Source organism: Oryza glaberrima, chromosome 9, assembly GCF_000147395.1.
Source record: "Oryza glaberrima chromosome 9, OglaRS2, whole genome shotgun sequence".
Taxonomy (NCBI): domain Eukaryota; kingdom Viridiplantae; phylum Streptophyta; class Magnoliopsida; order Poales; family Poaceae; genus Oryza; species Oryza glaberrima.
Genome location: NC_068334.1, coordinates 5,565,634 through 5,581,516, shown reverse-complemented (window position 1 = coordinate 5,581,516; position 15,883 = coordinate 5,565,634). Strand labels below are relative to the sequence as shown.

General features: G+C 46.0%; 1 protein-coding gene across 1 annotated transcript; it reads left to right on the top strand.

The window, feature by feature from the left end:
• Positions 1 to 322: 322 nt before the first annotated feature.
• On the top strand, positions 323 to 15,120 carry LOC127784700 (putative disease resistance protein RGA3). The gene is made up of 3 exons (XM_052312043.1): positions 323 to 570; positions 8,055 to 10,753; positions 15,053 to 15,120. The coding sequence occupies exons 1-3, from the start codon at positions 323 to 325 to the stop codon at positions 15,118 to 15,120; spliced, it is 3,015 nt and encodes a 1,004-aa protein (XP_052168003.1).
• Positions 15,121 to 15,883: the final 763 nt, after the last annotated feature.

The window sequence follows — 15,883 nt, the reverse complement described above, 5'->3', positions numbered from 1 at the left end:
GGTGGGTACTGCGGCAGTGGCGGTGGGGAGGTGCGGCGGGATCTAGTGGTAGGCAGTAGGAGCAACGATGGCGGTGCTTAGCGATGGTGGCTAGCGAGCTGCGGCATGCGGGCGGAATGGCGGGAGCGGTCAGCGACGGATGGCGGTGGGATTGGTCAGCGACTGATGGGAGCAGGAGCGGCGGGCGAAAGCGGCCGACGGTGGGTGGCGAGTGCGGATCCTACGATGGGGAGCTCGGCGATGGCGAATTTGGCGGCATGGGGCTCGGCGACAGCAGTGCTAGTGATGACGACAACTGCAGCATGCGGGTAGAAGGGCGGGAATGGTCGGTGGTGGGAAGGCCGGCGGGTGCGGATCAGGCAATGGGGAGCTCAATAGCGGCAAATTTGGTGGCTTGGGGCTCGACAATGGCACCAACGCTGATGACTGCGGCATGCGGGTGGAAGGGCGGAACCAGCCGACGGTGGGCGGTGGGTGTGGATCCTACGACGGGGAGCTCGGTGATGACGGATCTGGCGACTATAGTGATGACGACACTGTAGCACGTGGGTGGAAGGGCAGGAGCTACCGGTAGTGGGAAGGCCTGCGGGTGCGGATCCATTGATGGGGAGCTCGACGGTGGTGGATTTGGTAGTGTAGGGCTTGGTGGCGGTAGATCCGACGCAAGGGACGGCGGGGAAGGGTTAAGGCTTGGAGGCAGTGGGCGAGGGCTCGATCTCCTTCTGCGGAGGTAGCAGCGGCGACGACGGGAGGGGCGGATGCGGTGCCCCCTCCCCCTCCTGCGCGGATGCCGCCCCTAACGGATGCAGCTTCTCTGTCCCGATACCCTGTTCCCTTCCCTGTTCCTGGCGACGTGTCATCTTCTTATTCGCTGGAGTTTTTTGGTGGGCCACTGCGCATGCGCTCACTCTTTCACTTAAATGGCGCGCTCCTCTTTCACTTAAAGAGCGTCAACATCCCGTGTTATACTATCACAATTAAGATGGAAACAATACAATTTAAGCGCTAACAAAAATATGGCGCCAAGCAAATAAAATTAGTGGCGGGAAAAATATTAGAGCGGTACATAAGTAAATTACACAGTTGTTTTATTTTCATCTTCGCAGATTGCGTCTCCACACTAACAAGAACTCTGCCAAATCTTGGCACCATGCCTGATGAACTCCCGATTCCTGGACCACTGCCATCACAATTGCAGAATACAGGAACAGGCGGTAGGTTCGTATTCTTGGATGGCACTTCTGCTCCAACAACATCATCATCAAATCCTGCTGAGTCCACAGATCCCTCTATTGGCCTGGGAAGAAATCAATTAGAGGCTGTAAGATCTATCTATTCTCCTTTACATTTTGTTAAATTAGTTGCATCTAAACTATAAAATCCGGACATGTGTATGTGCATATGAATCTCTATATTTATCGTTCTTTTTTTGCAATTTTTTTATGGGAACTATTACACGGATAAAATTAGGATGAAGGAACAAATGAAGCTCCTCATACAACAAAATCTCTGGAAGACTTGGTGCCAAAGATTGGGATGAAAAAATATCGATGCCTTCTGTTGGGGAGAGGGAAGGAATACCTTACGACGTTGCGTGAAAAAGAACGGGAATATTGACGCCGTTTAAGTGAAAGAGCGAGCGCACGCGCATTGGCCCACAAAAAACCCTAGCGAATAAGAAGATGACACGTCGCTAGGAACAGGGAAGGGAACAGGGTATCGGGACATGGAAGCCGCATCCGCCCCCAACGCGCATGACGGCAACAACGATGAGGATTAGGGTTATGATTTGGGGAATTCGATTTTCAGAAATTTTTTTTTGTGATTTTCCATTCTCGCAGTTGGATGACTTAAGCATCCGCATGTCCGATTTTCTCATACCTTTTCTTTTCTTGCGTACGGGCCATCCAACCGCTTGCGAAAATAGATTTTGGCCGCATGCAAAAAAAATTGATTTTGTAGTAGTGTATATAGAAATCGAAAGTAGAAATCTTGGAATACATTATATTTCTTTCTTAGGTGGTGTTCTTTGGACCTTGGAGACATGCTCACAGACTTAAGTCTGGTAGAATCAGGCTACATATAACATATACACAAAGAAGAACCGGAAGCGGACATTCATGGAAAGCGGATGACGTGAGCGATGAATGGCGACGCGGACGAAAGCAACGACGGATGAAACAGATGTAACGATTAGAAAAATGATCCCTCCGTCCCTAAATACTTAACACCGTTTGACTTTTTTAAACATATTTGACCGTTCGTCTAATTCAAAAATTTAAATAATTGTTAATTATTTTCCTATCATTTGATTCATTGTTAAAAATACTTATATGTATACATATAGATTTACATATTTTATAAAAGTTTTTGAATAAGACGAATGGTCAAACATATTTAAAAAGCCAACGACATCAAATATTTTGTAACAGAGGGAGTAGTAATCTTTTAATTAGTTAAGATGTGGTGGGAGAAGTACAATGATTGTCACACCCTGAAGTTTTCCTCCCAAGCCTAAAATTTAATTTATAAATGACCCTAAGAAAATGCCGGTGCAAATCAAGAGAAAACCCTAATAAAGTAATACAAATAATAATCGAATCTGGCATGTGGAATTTTCCTTGAGTTCTACATGTCGAAATTCGCTAACAGGATTTTTAGTGGAATTTTCAGAGCCCTAGAAATAATTTTAACCAATTAAAATTGAGCAAGCAATATTTTAATTCCAGGGAAAATCCTTTTCTTCCTTTTTTCTTTTTCTTTTTCCCCCTTTTCTTTTCGAGTGGGCCGCCGGCCCATTCTCCTTCCTCCTCTCCCCTCCGCTGGGCCGGCCAAAGGCCAAGCCCCAGCTAGGCCGGCCGCCTCCCTCCTCCCACCCGGGACGCCGACAGGTGGGTCCCACCTGTCGGGCCCGTCTCCTACCTCGCGCCCGCGCCACCGCGCCCACGTCTCCGCCTCCTCCCAGCCACATCAGTCATGCCCGCGCATGCGCCGCACCTCCCGTGCCCACTCCCCTCTCTCTCCCGCCCGCGCCCGCGCCCGAGATGGCCAGGATTCGATTTTCGAAATCCGCCTCTCTCTCCTTTCCCACTCCCCGCGTTGGCCGGCAGAATCTCGCCCCTACCGGCCACGTCCGGGACTCCCCTCCCCTATTTAAGCTTCCCCGTCGCCCCCTCTCTCTTTTTCCCCATTTCGCCGAACTCCCTCGTGCTCCCTATCGCTCCCGCGCTGTGAACCCACCCGCCGCCGCCTTTCCCGCCGCTCCGGCCGCCGCTAGCCGCCGCCAGGCTCGCCGCCGCACCGCGCCGTCGCCGCCGTCGGGTTCGCAAGGACGAACTTCACCCCGTCCGCCCTTCCTCCGTCGGGATTCGTCTCCGGAATTCGCATCCCCTCGCGCTCCGGTGAGTTCTACCTCTACCGCCGCCTTCGGCCATGGATGCCGGCCGCCGTGGTTCATTTCCCTCTCTCTAATCTCTCTCTCCTCCTTCCTTAGGGCACCACGAAGCCCGTCCGCCGGTTGCCGTCGTCCTCCCGTGGCTTGCCGTCGCCGTTCGCCGTCGTCTTCCTCCGCGCCGGCCACCCTCGGTGAGGCGTCCTCTCCCCTCTACTCCCCTCCCTCTCCTTCCTAGCCGCCGTTTAGCGCCTCCGCCTTCGCGTCGCCTTTGCGCCGCTGCCTCCGCCGCCGGTTGCCGTCACCGGCAACGCGTGCGCGCGCGCGCGCCGTCGCCATCGCTGTGGCCGGTCGGCCGGCCTTGAGCCGAGCTGAGCCGGGTCGCCGCCGCCCGTCCGATCAGCCCCGGGGGCGATCTGTGCCGTCGGTCCCGTGGACCGGCAGTGGACCACCCGCGTGGTCCCTGTCCATGGTGGACCGGCAGCCTTGGGCCGCTGACCCGGGGGCCCCACTTGCCGGCGCACCTCTCTTCCCTTGAGCCGCTGACATGCGGGCCCCGTCCGTCGGCGCCGCCGCCCCCTTGATGACGTCAGCCCTGGGAATTAATTGCGCAATAAATTATTTAAGGACTTTTTTTATAGTAATAAACACAATAAATCTTCTAAAATTCATAACTAATTCATCCGAGCTCCGTTTAAGCCCATTCAAGTCTCAGTAAATCAATAAAAATGCGTAGAATCCATTAAAAATGGTTTTGTTCTCTGTTTCAGTAGTCTTATAGTCTGTTTGTATTGTTTGCTTTGTATGTCGCCTAGATTCCGGTTCTTCCGACGCTCCGGTGTACTTCGAGATAGTCGCCGAGGTTCCTCCAGCTGCAGAGCAAGGCAAGTCATGCCCGTCACTTGAACATGTTGATCCTATATTGCAAATGCTCTATTGTTTTTCTTCAAATACTGCATCGTTTTATAATGTTACTATGGGATGTTTACCTATTGTCATAGCCATGCTATTGTTGTACCATGTTCCTTTGTCAGCTTGGGTTATAACATGACTAGAGATTGGACTAGGGATTGTTTAGCCATGCTTAGTTCAACTAGTACACAATGGGGAAAATCCTATTAATGTTTAGACTGTTGGTTCTAATGGTATTGTTGGATTAGTGCCACCGCTTTGGTGTTGGTTAATTAAAATGAATCACATGGTGGGCTGTGGATGCATGGTTTTGTTAGTCGCACCCATGGCAGTGAAGGACCGGTTCACGGGATGCTCTGGAAGAACTTATTGTACTTACCACAAGCCAGCGTGGGCAACGGCTGGGCTTATAGTGTAGCTTTTCTCTAGCTGACGCATCCAGGCAAGGGTGGGCGTGATGGAGTTTGGATGGGCCCTGCGACGGCCTATGCGGCTTCCGGATTCACCTAGGCACGAGAGGGGACTGCCCGTCGCCCACTGGGGACGGGGGTGAAACCTGAGGTGTGGTGTGCTTGGCTAGAGGGGGTTATGCGAAGGGTCCTGTCACGGCCTCTTTCCGGTATGTCGTGGTGGCATGTCGGCGCACGGAAATGTGTCGTGGGGCTGTGTCTTGTGGGTATAGTTGTACACCTCTGATTAGAGTAAAACTATTCGAATAGCCGTGCCCGCGGTTATGGGCGGTCAACCAGATTCACCGTGATTAGTCTCACCCTAGTTTAGTCTATTGATATTAGATAGTATAGGTGGATGGTTGGGCCTGTCGCAACGTGGTATAGCGTTCGACAGTGGATGATTGATATTGATTAATTATTACGACCGTTTTCTTCTTTAAACTTCTGTTTATAAATGCTCGCTTTATGCAAATGAACCACTCTAGCTCTCCTTTGATAATTCCCTGCATCATACCCTTATTCCGGTATGACTTGCTGAGTACAGTGGGTAGTACTCAGTCTTGCTCTATTTTCTCCAACCCTAGAGTTCGAGTATGTGTCAGATGGAGGTTTCTCCGAGGAGTAGGCTTCGTCCGTGCCGTCGAGGATGCCTGTGGAGTGGAGGCTTAGCTCCTGTTATCTTTTGTTTTCCGCTGCATTTTTGTAAGACTTTTATGATGTTTGTAAGACGTGGATCTGAATGTCAACATTGTCGTTTGTGTACCCCGGCCGGTCCTGGAAGGGGATTTTAATGCACATTCTGCTTGAAATTCTATTTGAGAATTTCTGGACGTGACAATGATGGAGGAGGACGACTCCGTTTTTTCAAAAAGGTACCAAAAGGACACACAGGCACACCATACTGACACCATTACACATGCACACACGTGTGCGGCTCTAACCCATGCTACAAATGACAGTGGAGGCACGAGGCCACGGAAACATGCAGCCCTGCTGAACGAACAAACGTGTATACCCTACCTATTCCTTGATGAGACCACCTAAAAGTGATCCATGGGAGCTGGGGGGAAAAACCTCCGTGAGGCAACGCAAAAATCTGCTCCCGTAGGTGTCGAAGTACTCGTACGTGCTGGTAGGTTCGAACCATGTCGAACCAGCCAACCCAACCATGCGCTACCCAACCACGCTACCGCAGCTCCTTGATAACTCTATTTTTATAGTAGTAGAGATGTGTAAAAATTTATTAACTCCAAAATGCATATTTCAGTTTAAAAAGATTGAACTAATCTTGCCTAAACGTCAAAAAAATATTTATAAGTACCTGTCTAAGTCATAATAGCTAATCAGCGTAGTTAATTTATTAACTAACGCTTTAATTTGAGGATTGAATATTGGCTATACTCTTTTGTTATTTTTACACATCTTTGTGATGATTTCGTGACCAGTTCGTCGACGAGGCAAATGGTCACCTGCGCCAACGTCACAGTTCAAGAATGAACAGCCAGGTGTTATAGATTATAGTTAAGGTCACCGTAGATCATGTCAATTCCAAAAGCAGATTGACATTTGCAGCTCAAAACTGTTGGCTTTTGCAGTAGCACCATTATATCAAATGCTAAACCATTGGCTGCAGCAGCCTCATGTTGAAGAGAACGAGTGCCTCAATGATTGATGCATTCTATTTGGTATGACAAACCAAATTGGCATCTAACTTTGTTGCATGTCATTACTTAGCCTCTAATGATATCCAGGCAACAAAACATTATACATCAATTATAGCTCCATTCCCCGCGAAAAAAAAAAATTATAGCTCCATTACCCATAGAGGCTCTGCTGAAGCTATGTCAGTTCACCAAGTTTTGAACCTGGTGCATGCTTTGTTTTAATTAACATGTGATCCTTCAGGTATGAATCTTATCACCGGAGTAAACCATAATTTGACCAGTTATACTCCACTAACTAGTTCCTTTTCTATTGTCGAAAGGTTATAAGGAAGTAGAAAAGGAACTGATTATCGCTAGGGCGTTAAGTGTTTTTTTTTAATGTCCAGCTAGTAATCTTTTTAAGAATACATGTTTACCGTTTAAGTACATAAAGCTTATTAGCAGGTAAATGTTGCATGATCTGTTGCATATCTAATAGTAGATTCTTTTGGATTAGGTAGAAGATATATCCAGGAACTAGGAAGGGCTTTAATTAATTGTGACATCAATAATAATCATCTTATATCCAAGAAGGGGAATTATTCTAGATGATGTTGTAGAATAATTCAGTTGCCCATTGTCATTGAGGCGCCTTACACATGCGCATATTCATTCATCAGATGAAATCTCAGGTTGACAAGTGTACAATATCATAGAAATTCAATCTACTGTGATTTATATCTGCAAAATTTCCTCAAAATACATGTGGAATATCAAGAAACGATTTTTTGAATTTCAGGATTCTAACCTATGGTTACTTTTTTTTTTACCAAAAAACTAGTGACTGTAAGGTCCTTTCCCAAGGTGAGATATCATAAAACAGCATCAAACATATCATGAGAGGCTGGACAAACTGTTCACAGTGTATCACAATGATCCTGGATATAAATTGTCCAGTGGAAAACAGAACAGGAAGTCTGAGATTCCAATTGGTTTGGGTTTGGGAATAGTGATTACCCTAATACTCCACTGATCAGTTTCATGAACTAATTAGTTCATGTCCTTTTCTTGTATGAGAAAGTACAATAGCAGGCTATAAGCCAGCTATAACCATATATCGAGAAAAAAAGAGAAAAGTGGAAAGAAAGCGGGCTATAGATTTGTAGCCAGCTGTAACACGGACTGCAAGACGTTGTGTGTGAATTAGCAGTGGGACCGGGTATTAATGGCGTAGTATATTAGGTAACTATTGTATAGAATTAAATCACAATTAAATTGTCCTCCTAATGGTGATAGGCAGAGCTCCTGCCATTTTGCCTAAAAAAAAATCACAAACAAGCAAATAGTGTAAGTAACTTGTGTTAAGTCACACATACACTTCACACTTCACATAATGTAGCATACTAGCATCAACACAGGTAAATATAAATGGCCTTCGTACTCATGGATAGATAAATTTTAATACCCAGGTATTAGAGTTTTTTTAGATAATACCCAGGTATTAGTTTAGCTGCAAACTGTCAATTTTTTGCCATCACATTTTGGTGATTACATCATATTTTGCATAAATAATGCATGACCATCATTTCTTGACAACTGAATTTCATAGTAGTTACCATAAATTTTGATGATCATACTCCTGTGCTCCCATTGAAGGTGGCACAAGTCTAGCAATGTATATAATTTATTTGCAGCTTGGATTCACAGATCACAAATGGGAACACAGGCAGAAGCATTTCTTACTAGCTGCGCTGACAGGATTATCAATTTGCTTGAGGAGCATGCTGTTATGATTCTTGGGGTGAAAGACGATCTCAAGAAGCTACAGGCGAAAGTGGAGCTAATCAAAGCAGTTCTAGAGGATGCAGAGAGGAAGAAACTCCAGTACAGAACAATAGAGATTTGGTTGAACAGCTTGAAAGATGTGTTATATGAAGCCGATGACATAATTGACTTGTGTAGAACTAAAGGCAGGGAATTACTTGAGGAACAACCGTCTTCTTCTATTCAGCAAAGAAAAATGCATTGTTCTCTACTCTCTTTCTTTAGTACAGTTCAGCTGCGACATAAGATAGGAAGCAAGATCAGAAAACTCAGTGATAGATTAACTGATATAGAGAATAACCGCCTTGTGTTAAGTTTATGCCACTTGAAACCATGTGAACAACAGGACACTACTGTCAATGTAAGGGAGACTTCCCCTCTGATTGATCTTGATATTGTTGGCACAGAGATTGAAGATAGCACAAGGAAAATAGTTGACATGATCTTTTCACATGAGGATAACTTCAAAATTGTTGCAGTAACTGGAATGGGAGGGATTGGTAAAACTACACTTGCCCAAAGGGTTTATAACCATGTGAAAATTAAAAATTTCTACCCTACCATAATATGGATATGTGTTTCAAGGAAGTTCTCTGAGGTTGAATTAATACAGGAGATAATAAGGCAAGCACGAGGAGACAATGGACATGCCAAAACAAAAGCTGAACTTCTACCGATCATGGCCAATACTGTAGCCAATAAGTGCTTATTTCTTGTGCTGGATGATATTTGGAGTGCAGATGTGTGGAATGCATTGCTTTGCACTCCCTTGCATAGTACTCCGAGATGTGGATGCGTCCTAGTAACCACTAGGCATCAAGATGTTGCGAGAGGTATTAAAGCAATGTATATACATGAGGTTCAGAAGTTACATACCAGATCAAGTCTGGAGCTGCTTTGTAAGAAAGCACGGGTGAGTAGAGAAGATGATATTGAAAGGTTGGTAAAAGTAGGGGAAGAAATTGTTCGCAAATGTGATGGTCTTCCCCTTGCTATCAAACTGATTGGTAGTCTCTTGGCAAGGAAGGGTCATAATCCACAACAATGGAGCGATGTTCTTAGAAGTGGAATATGGAACATGAAGGAGCTACCAGGAGAGCTAAAAGGGGCATGGGGTGCCCTATACATGAGTTACGAGGATCTGCCACCACATCTGAAACAATGTTTTTTATCCTTATCACTCTTCCCTGCAGATTATGATCTTGCTATTTGGGATCTACGTGCACTGTGGGTGGCTGAAGGTTTTTTACATCCAAAGGAGCAGCTCATAGCAGAAGAACTGGCTGAAAACTGTTATGCCGAATTAGTAAGTAGAAGCCTCTTGCAACCAATTGTTCTCTACGCTGACCAACGGAAGTGCAGAATGCATGATCTTCTCCGGTCTCTTGCTCAATATCTATCACGAGGTGAAAGCTTATGCGGAGATCCAAGAAAGTTGGATGCCTTTTCCTTGTCGAAGATTCGCCGCTTATCCGTTCTTATGGATGAAGAAGTAGAGGAGGAGGCAGATCCCCTCACACGATCACAGAGAAAGAATTTGTCCCTGAGGACACTGATGCTGTTGGAGGGCACTTCAATCTTTCAAAGGGAGACAATATTTAGTTTTCCATGCCTTAGGGTATTGGTCCTCAATGGGAAAGCTATCGAGAACCTTCCAAGCAGTATAGAAAATTTACTTCACTTGCGCATGCTTAATCTCAATTATACTAGCATAGCCAGCCTACCAATGTCCATTGGTTCCCTCAAGAACCTACAGATATTGTATCTAATCAGATGCTTACGTTTGCATAGCCTTCCTGCTAGTATCACTCAGCTTGATGACCTGAGATGTCTCGGTCTCAATGGTACACCTGTTACACATGTTCCAAAAGGATTGGGGAAACTAAAACTTCTTAATGACATTGGTGGATTTGTTGCAGGTGGGCACACAACATGTCAGACCGAATTGCAGGAAGGTTGGGGTTTGGAAGAGCTAGAGTCTTTGGCCCAACTAAGGTGGCTTTCCATAACTAGGCTGGAGAGAGCAATGATCTCAAAACCAATGCTCAAAAGTAAATGCTTCCTAAGGCACCTGATCTTGTCATGTACTATGCCGCAGTATAAGAAGTTGTCTTTCGAAGAGATCAATACAATTGAGGCCATCTTTGAGGGGTTGTTCCCACCACCTTCATTGGAGAAGCTACAGATAATCAACTTTTGTGGACAAAGCTTGCCAGGATGGCTTATTTCTTCCTCCTTGGAAACCAATCTACCTTGCATAGAATACATACATCTCATCGGTTGCTCCTTTTGCACACAACTTCCACCATTCGGAAAACTGCCCCAATTGAGATACCTCAATATTGAGGATGCATTTGCCATTGTTAACATTGGCACAGAGTTTGTTGGCATGCATGGAGTTTCAACTGCTTTCCCTAAGCTTGAATACCTTACATTCAATGGAATGCCCAATTGGGAAGAATGGTCAATGAGTGGAAATGAAGAAGAGGAAGAACCATTAATGCCTCATTTGGTTGAGCTTCAGATATTGGGTTGCCCAAAGTTAAGATCTCTCCCCACGACTCTGCAAAAGATCACAACCATCCAAACAATTGGTATCACTAAATGCGACAGTCTCACTTGTGTGACAAACTTCCGTTATTTGCATAATCAACTAGTTATTGAGAAGAGTAGTGGAGTAGAAATAATCTCGAACCTCCCTGCTTTGAATAAGCTGGTCATCACTGACGTTCACGCTCTCAAGCACATTGAACATTTGCCTTCACTTCGATATATGGAATTGTGTAGTATTTCATTGGACAAACTGCCAGAATGGTTGCAAGGTCTTGCTGACACAAATCGAAAGCTAGCAAATGACCTCCAACTGACATTGAGATGCAGCATCACTCTAATGCGAAGATGCGTGAGAAAAGGCCCAGACTGGCCCACCATCAGGCGCTTCCCTCATGTTAGCGTCTACACACATGACAGGTCAGCATTGATGGAATACAACCATGAAGCAGGGTATTATTTCACCAATCTACAATAGAAAGGGTTGCTTCACTTTGTAGCCCTATGTTTAAACAATTTTGTTGTATTTTGTCCTATAACACGGAAGAGTTGTTCTTGAATAGTTCTATCCACTGGTCGGTCGACCCAAATCCACAATAGTCCCGGTTCTATTAAAAACAGGGACTAAAAACGATTTTTAGTCCCGGTTTATAAGCGTAATAGGACTAGATTATCTTTATTCCCGATTGAGGTTACCAACCGGGACTAAAGATGGTTGGTAACACCAACCGGGACTAAAGATATATGTCAAACCGTGTCAGGCGGCTAGGATCTTTAGTCCCGGTTGGTGTTGATAACACCAACCGAGAGTAAAGATCTAACTTTACTCCCGGTTGGTGTTACTAACCGGGAATAAAAATCAACACGTATTATATAATCCCTATTAATTATCCTCTTTTCCCGTCCACACACCGAACTCTTTCTCTATCTCCTTTTTCCTCTCTAACTCCCTATCCTTATCCTTTCTTCTTCCTTCTTCCTTAGTTCTTCTTCCTTAGCTCGCTTGGATCGGAGCGAGAGAGGCCAGCCGCTTGGAGCGAGAGCGGGCCGGGCGGCAGCCAGCGCAGCGGCGCGGAGGGACGGGCGTCGGTGGCCGTCCGGCGCGGAGGGGAAGCCGGCGTGACGGCGGGCAGCAGCGCGGAGGGCCGCGGCGGCGGCGCGGGGGCCGGCCGGCGCTGAGGGGAGGCGGCGCGGCGGCGGGCAGCTGTAACATCCTCAAATTTTAAACTAAAATTTGACTGCATCATGCTGGCTTTTGATTAAATTTGTTTGATTTAAAATCTACTCGATCTTTATTTAAAATTGGTTCAAGTATTAGAACCCTTCTAATTTACCCAAATTATTCCCTTTATTCCAAACCCTAGTAAATTTAAGCAAATTCTCTCAAATTCAAACCATAGATTATTTCCTTAACTACCCTAATATTAATGGAGATTTGCTATACTCTAAACCCTAGTGAAACCCTTCTAAACTCCTAGTTTGAATTCAAATCTTTTCTAGGAAAATATTCAAAAATTCTGAAATTTACTGTTCATTGCACCCAAGGTGCTCGACAGAATGTCTAGCCCAACTAGAGCAGCCTAAATCCATCCAATCTTGCACAAAGTTTAGATTTGGTCCTAGGGGACCACATCCCACTCAAAAACTGTGGTTTAGTTGGCCTTCTCCTCCCCTTCGTGCACGTTCTCTGGAGCCGACATTTCCGCGCGCCGAGCCGCCGCGCGTCGGTCTCGGGATCGATCGCGCGTGCCCGACCGCCTTGGCGCGCCGTCGCCCGTCCGACGCCCTCAGCCCATCGTCGCCGCACCAATCTCGACGACGACAAAGCCGGGATGACGACCGCCGCACGAAATCACCGCTCGACGCCGTGCGCTCCCGTCCAAGCCGCCGCCGAGTGCGATTTCGCTTCTTCCCGGGGTGAATCGCGCCGATTCTTGCCGCACGGTTAGATTGGAGATAAACGGTGGTATCCCCTCTCACAATTCAAACCATTCACCCCCGAGCCGGCCGTTTTCACCCTCGCCGCCGCCGCGCGTCGCGTCCGGATTGGCGCCAACACGTCGCTAGCCTATTCTAACCGTGGTCAAGTCCATCCTTCGCCGGTAAGTATTCGAACATGGCCTCCCGCCACTCAAATTGATCTTGGCTGCCCTCTCACAGCCTCTGCCGCCTTAACCATATCCAAAGCTCGAGCTCATCCATGGCGATGACGGTGCTCGAGCTCATCCGCTCCTCCTAGCCCTATAAATAGGACCCCAATCCCTTCCCTGTCCATCATCGATCATCAACAACCATAGCCCCACAACTCCGAAGCTCTGCTTCACCAATCCATCTCATCAACCACCATCATCCGTCGGTCGAACACCTTGTGCGCGATCGACTCCACCCCTCTCCATCCATCCTCCGCCCTAAATAACCCTTAGAACACCTATATCATACCATGTTCTAGTATACTAAGCCCTAACCAAAGCCTTGCGTTGAGTTTTACCTCGCCGCACCAAGTCGAGCACCGCCGCCCCCGCGCTGCTCTGTTCTTCGCCGCCGCGAAGTTTTTCTGGCCGCAATCCGTCGTGTCAACCGATCTCGGTGAGTTTTTCCGTTTCAACCATCTACATATCACCTAGAGTCCATTTTTGCAATCGGTTTGCACTATCTTGCCACCCACTGAGCTGCCGACGTGAGCACGGCCGCCGCCAATGGAGGCGCTCGTCGGCAACTATGCTCCGCGCTTTGCCAAAGATTGGCAAGCTGCCGGAATCCCTCTAGACACCTTGTAGATGCTCTAGAACCCCTCCACTAGCCATGTCTAACTCTCGTCACTCCGGTCGCCATCACAGCCTAACCGTGCCACCGCCGACCTAGCCGCTAGGCCGTCCACACACCAAATTAGTTCCACCGCCGCCGCTCGCCATCGCCGGAGATCCCTAGCTCCTTCCCCTCCTCGGCCGCAACCACTTTTTCCCTCTAACGCCGCCGCAATCGCCAACCCTAGTGCCGCTGGCTTGAAATGGGGAACGGCTAGAGGTTGAAGAAGAGAAGAGAGAGAGAGACTAACAGGTGGGACCCGCACACAGTGCCATTTCACATTTAATTGATTTTCAAACTTTAGAAGCCCATATCTTTTAAAATATAGATCCAATTCCAATGAAACTTGGACCAATATTCTTCTAAAATCATCCTCTATCTATTGGACCCCTTTTTGCTATTTTTGTATTTTATTTTATTTTCTCTATTTTCTTATTTTTGGATTTTATTTAAACTCCTTTTTGAATTTAAATTTTATATGTCTAACCCTAGGTCTTGAGGATTCCTCTGACACTCTAAATAATATCAATCAATCTCAGGACATTGAGCAAGGCAAGTTACCATATACTTGTTGATCATTTAAGCCTATATTTTACAAATTATTTATTTATAGCCTTCTATTCAATATTCTATTTTCTATGCATAAATTAATCATAGAAACCAGATAATTTAGTATTGCTTATTTTGTTTACAATCTGGTTAAAATACCCTATACTTAGATTGGGACAATATGTAAGATTTGAATGATTTTCGGGTGGCTAGTATTGTCTTAATCGATATAAGTTTTACCAGGTACTTATGTCGAACGAACGGGTACGATCGCAGTTTCTAGAATGGGGACAGACCTAGTTATTAGGTTAATTGGCAATATGGCACCTCTGTATAGTGGTTCTTATTTTTTAAGTCCTCGCGCAGGAGGCAACTATAGCCGCGAAGGGCAACTGTAACCATTACCATGTACAGGTAAATGGTTTGTAATACTCGAGTATAAACTATATGGTATATTTCTCAACCCTGATCGAGATGACGTGGAGTCATACGATCAGTTCCCTTTAAATACCTCGGGAACGCCAGAACTCCTCTTGCTGTTGTTAACATTACGTTCAGAGCATATGAGGATATAAGTTCATGGAACAGGTGCCATAATTGTTAATGACTTAATACTGGGCCATGACTAAAGCCGATGTTTATCAGCAAGTCGTGGACTGCGGGTAAAGCGTACATCTGCTGCAGTAGAATATCTTTGAAACTATTTGAATAGCCGTACTCATGGAGTTGAGTACCGGGACTCATATGGTAACCTGGTTAGAAATCTAAAGTTTACATGTTTTATAAATTCTTGCTATAACTTTTCCAGATTGTCTAGTACTGCTTTTTGCAAAGAACCCTATTATATGTCAATGCATAACATATTTCCGTGATAACTTGCTGAGTATTGTGAATACTCATCCTTGCTCTTATAACCCCTTTTTCAGATCTGGGTCAAGAGGAGGACCCTTATGACTATTACTACGAAGACCCCGATAATTTAGAAAATCCTTAAAGGTTATACTCACTAGTTAGAATGTATAGAAACTTCTGCTGTGTATTAATTAGCTTAGGTGAGTACCTATTATTGTAAAACCCTTAGTATTGTAAGACTTTAACGTATGCAATGAAGAACCAGTTATATTGTATGTATCAATATTCACTGATCCAGGGATTGATACATTAATCTCAGTCGGATCCAAATTGTTAGTTTTGGGCTCCGACAGTAGCGGTGCGGAGGGCCGGCCGGCGGGGAGGGGAGGCGGCGCGGCGGCGGGCAGCGGCGCGGAGGGCCGCGGCGGCGGCGTGGCGTCGGGCAGCGCCGCAGGGGCCGGCCGGCGGGGAGGGGAGGCGGCGCGGCGGCGCAGCGGGGCCGCGTGGCGGTGGCCGGTCGGCCGGCGTGGAGGCTAGGCGGCATCGGCCGGCCGGCTCCTCTGTTGTTTTTTTTTAAGAATTTGTTATTTATTGAAGGATCATGTGATGAATTTGATTTGTCTGTGATGTGTACTTATGATGTATTTGTGATGAATTTTGTAGAAACTTGTAATGTAATTTGATTTGTGTGTAATTTTTTTTAGGATTTGTGATGTAATTTTTTAGAACTTTAAAATTTGTGATGTGGACTTGGGATCTTACTTTGATTTGGGATATGCATACCACCTATATTCGGGAGAAAATAAAAAAGGATATGCATACCACCCAGATTTGGGAGAAAATAAAAAAGGAAAAAAACCCTGGCTATCATCTTTAGTTCCGATTGGTAACACCAACCGGGACTA